Here is a 2,767-nt window from a genome sequence, read left to right on the forward strand (position 1 = left end):
AGGAGCAAAGAAAACAGGCTGGTGAAAGCCGCTTCTGAGAGACAATCTGCAAAGTGCAGAAAGCTCTGCAAGCCTTCCCTGGGAAAAGTGAAGGACTGGCCTAGAGGCCAGCAAACGGGCTAGTTTGCTGATGGTCCTTAGCCAGAGAACCTGTGGAAGGAAGATAAGAAGGGCTAAAGGCTACAAGCCAGCAGATGACCTAGCCTGCAGATCTACCTGAGCCAGAGAGTCAATACCACGAAGCTGAAAAGGGATATGAGCTGTTCGACTGTGTCTGAATAGGTGAGTGATGAAACTGGTCACTCTCAAGGGGAAAGGCCTGGAGAGTGGGACTCTGGAACAAAAGCAGAAAGAACTGGGAACCAAGTGCTGGTGAACTCCAAGGTGGGTGTCTCTGAATGTCATCCCTGGAGAGGGGTAGAAGATTTCTATACACCTTCACCTTTACTGTAAGTTTGCTGATAATGGTTTTACTACAAGGATTTTAGGGAAAAAAATTATCGCCAGAGATGAAACTTTGTATTGAAAATAGAGACTGATCCTTTCATGGTAAAGCAGAGAGGAAACAAAGGTAGGTGCATGTTTGTACCACGGTCTGCTGCAAGAAGACACTCCAAGCAGGGTTGCCTTCTGACAAACTGCAACTTTTGACTAGAACACTGTCTAGTGTGGATGCATTGCATCACTGTTATTTACACTAGCATACGGCTTCCAATTAAGGCAATCGTTGTTGACAGGCTACTGCTGTAGATAAGATACGAGAAAAAAGTATGCAACGGACGTCTATACAGTGAATATGGTGTATGTTTTATTCTATTTACAGTACATTTGTTATAAATATAATACATTTCTTGAAAAGCTTAACTTGAGTAGATTTTTTTTAAAACATGAACTCAATTGTTATAGTTACATAATAAAGTGAATGACAATCTCATGGTTGTGGAATAGTGCATTCTGTACTGAGATGAATGAGAAAACACTCAAACTAATTTCAAAATTATTTTCAGAACATCTTCGGTGAAATTGTGTGTAAGCCATAAGGATTACTGGCTATCAGAACATGAGGACACAATAACAAAGCCCCAAACTAATTTTAACAACTGAAAAGTGGAAAAAAAACCCAACCAAAAAACCCCCCCAGCATAAATTGTATTTAACAACCTATCAAACTTCACAGTAAGGCTGGCATTTCTGACGAATAATGGCTTAAGTCAGGGAAAAAGACAACAAGGGTTGTCTTCTGACCTGTCTTTTAACATAGCCACAAAATATATTTAAAACATCATGCTGGACGTTGTAACAGCAGTCAAGTTGCATTATTATTATTTGAACAGGGCCTGGGATACACAAGTTAATTTGAACAGTTTTATAAGGAGTATTTTAATTCAGTGTTATGAGTATAAATTACCAGAGATGCAAGAGACATTAAAAAGGATATATGCATTTTCTGTCCAACGTGCTTCGCATTAAGAAACCAAATGGCAAGTAGTCTGAATATTTTGCTATTGTCTCCTACACAATAGTTTGTAACAAGTTAGATGTTGGGGTAACATTCCAGAACTGGAATAAATGTCAATCCGCAGAATAAGAAAAATCAGATTCTTTTGGTTTTTGGTATGATCTTTTAGTAAGTGGTCAAATGTTATTGATGATGATCAGTGCTGGCATGGAGTTCTGCTGACTTGTTTCAAACAAAGTAACTTGGTCGGCTAACTTGGCAAATACTCTGTGAGTTCCAAGATTATAGACTCCTGTACGAACAAAGCAAGCTTTCAACTGCAAGTTGTAGACCTCCTGGCTTTTAAGCTGAAGTTTGTACTGTGTTTGCCCAAGCCACGTAAAAGAACCATGGATTTCTAGTGCTTCTGGACTGAGAGAGAGAAAAAAAAAAAAAATCAGATATCTACTTCAGATCCTCTTATACTTAAGTGTACCAAACATGCACACATTCAAAATGACAGTCCTATGAAAAATTTTACTTCACTGTGTAATATGTTTCCTGTATTAACTGGCATGCAAATGCACGATAGCTCTGGTGTTTTGGCTGTCTGATGTTTTTGGAAAGTGACCAGATGAGCTGACTAGTGCTCAGCTTTACATTAATTTTATTAACTCATTTATATATTAGTCCTTTACAAAACTGTTTAATTGGGATTTCTTGGTGGACTACTGTCCTTACTATCTTCTATCTGTCCATTTGTATTAAAAGCCTGGCATGCTGAGTTTCATATCCATCTGGTTAAATACACCGGGTAACCCCTTGGCACTGGGCAAATGCATTCTGATTATATTGGGTTTTGCTAAATCTGTCCCAATTATTGCCCTTCAAAATCCATCTCTGAGAAATTTCTAAGAATGCCTACTTGGGACCGTTACTGAGAATACTATTCAGCTATTTAATTACACTAAGTCAAATCTGACGACAATCAGGCACTTTGAATATTTGTTGGTATTCAACCACTTACACTGATTGTGGAATAAGATATTCCAATTGAAAAGACGGTTACTCACCTTTGTAACTGTTCTTCGAGATGTGTTGCTCATATCCATTCCAGTTAGCTGTGCGCGCCACGCGTGCACGTTCGTCGGAAGATTTTTACCCTAGCAACTCCGGTGGGTCTGCAGGTCGCCCCCTGGAGTGGCGCCGCTATGGCGCTGGATATATACCCCTGCCGACCCGACCTCTCCTCAGTTCCTTCTTGCCGGCTACTACGACGGTGGGGAAGGAGGGCGGGTTTGGAATGGATATGAGCAACACATCTCGAAG

The 2,767-nt window shown here is 40.1% G+C and overlaps 1 protein-coding gene across 1 annotated transcript in view; it reads right to left on the reverse strand.

The window, feature by feature from the left end:
• Positions 1-786: 786 nt before the first annotated feature.
• Positions 787-2,767, reverse strand: part of TRAPPC8 (trafficking protein particle complex subunit 8) — a 166,646-nt gene continuing 164,665 nt past the window's right edge. Inside the window, exon 28 of the mRNA XM_075062021.1 lies at positions 787-1,870. Coding sequence (XP_074918122.1) covers positions 1,636-1,870 — 235 coding nt within the window. The 3' untranslated portion in view covers positions 787-1,635. The remainder of the gene's footprint in view (positions 1,871-2,767) is intronic.

Source organism: Chelonoidis abingdonii, chromosome 2, assembly GCF_003597395.2.
Source record: "Chelonoidis abingdonii isolate Lonesome George chromosome 2, CheloAbing_2.0, whole genome shotgun sequence".
NCBI lineage: Eukaryota > Metazoa > Chordata > Testudines > Testudinidae > Chelonoidis > Chelonoidis abingdonii.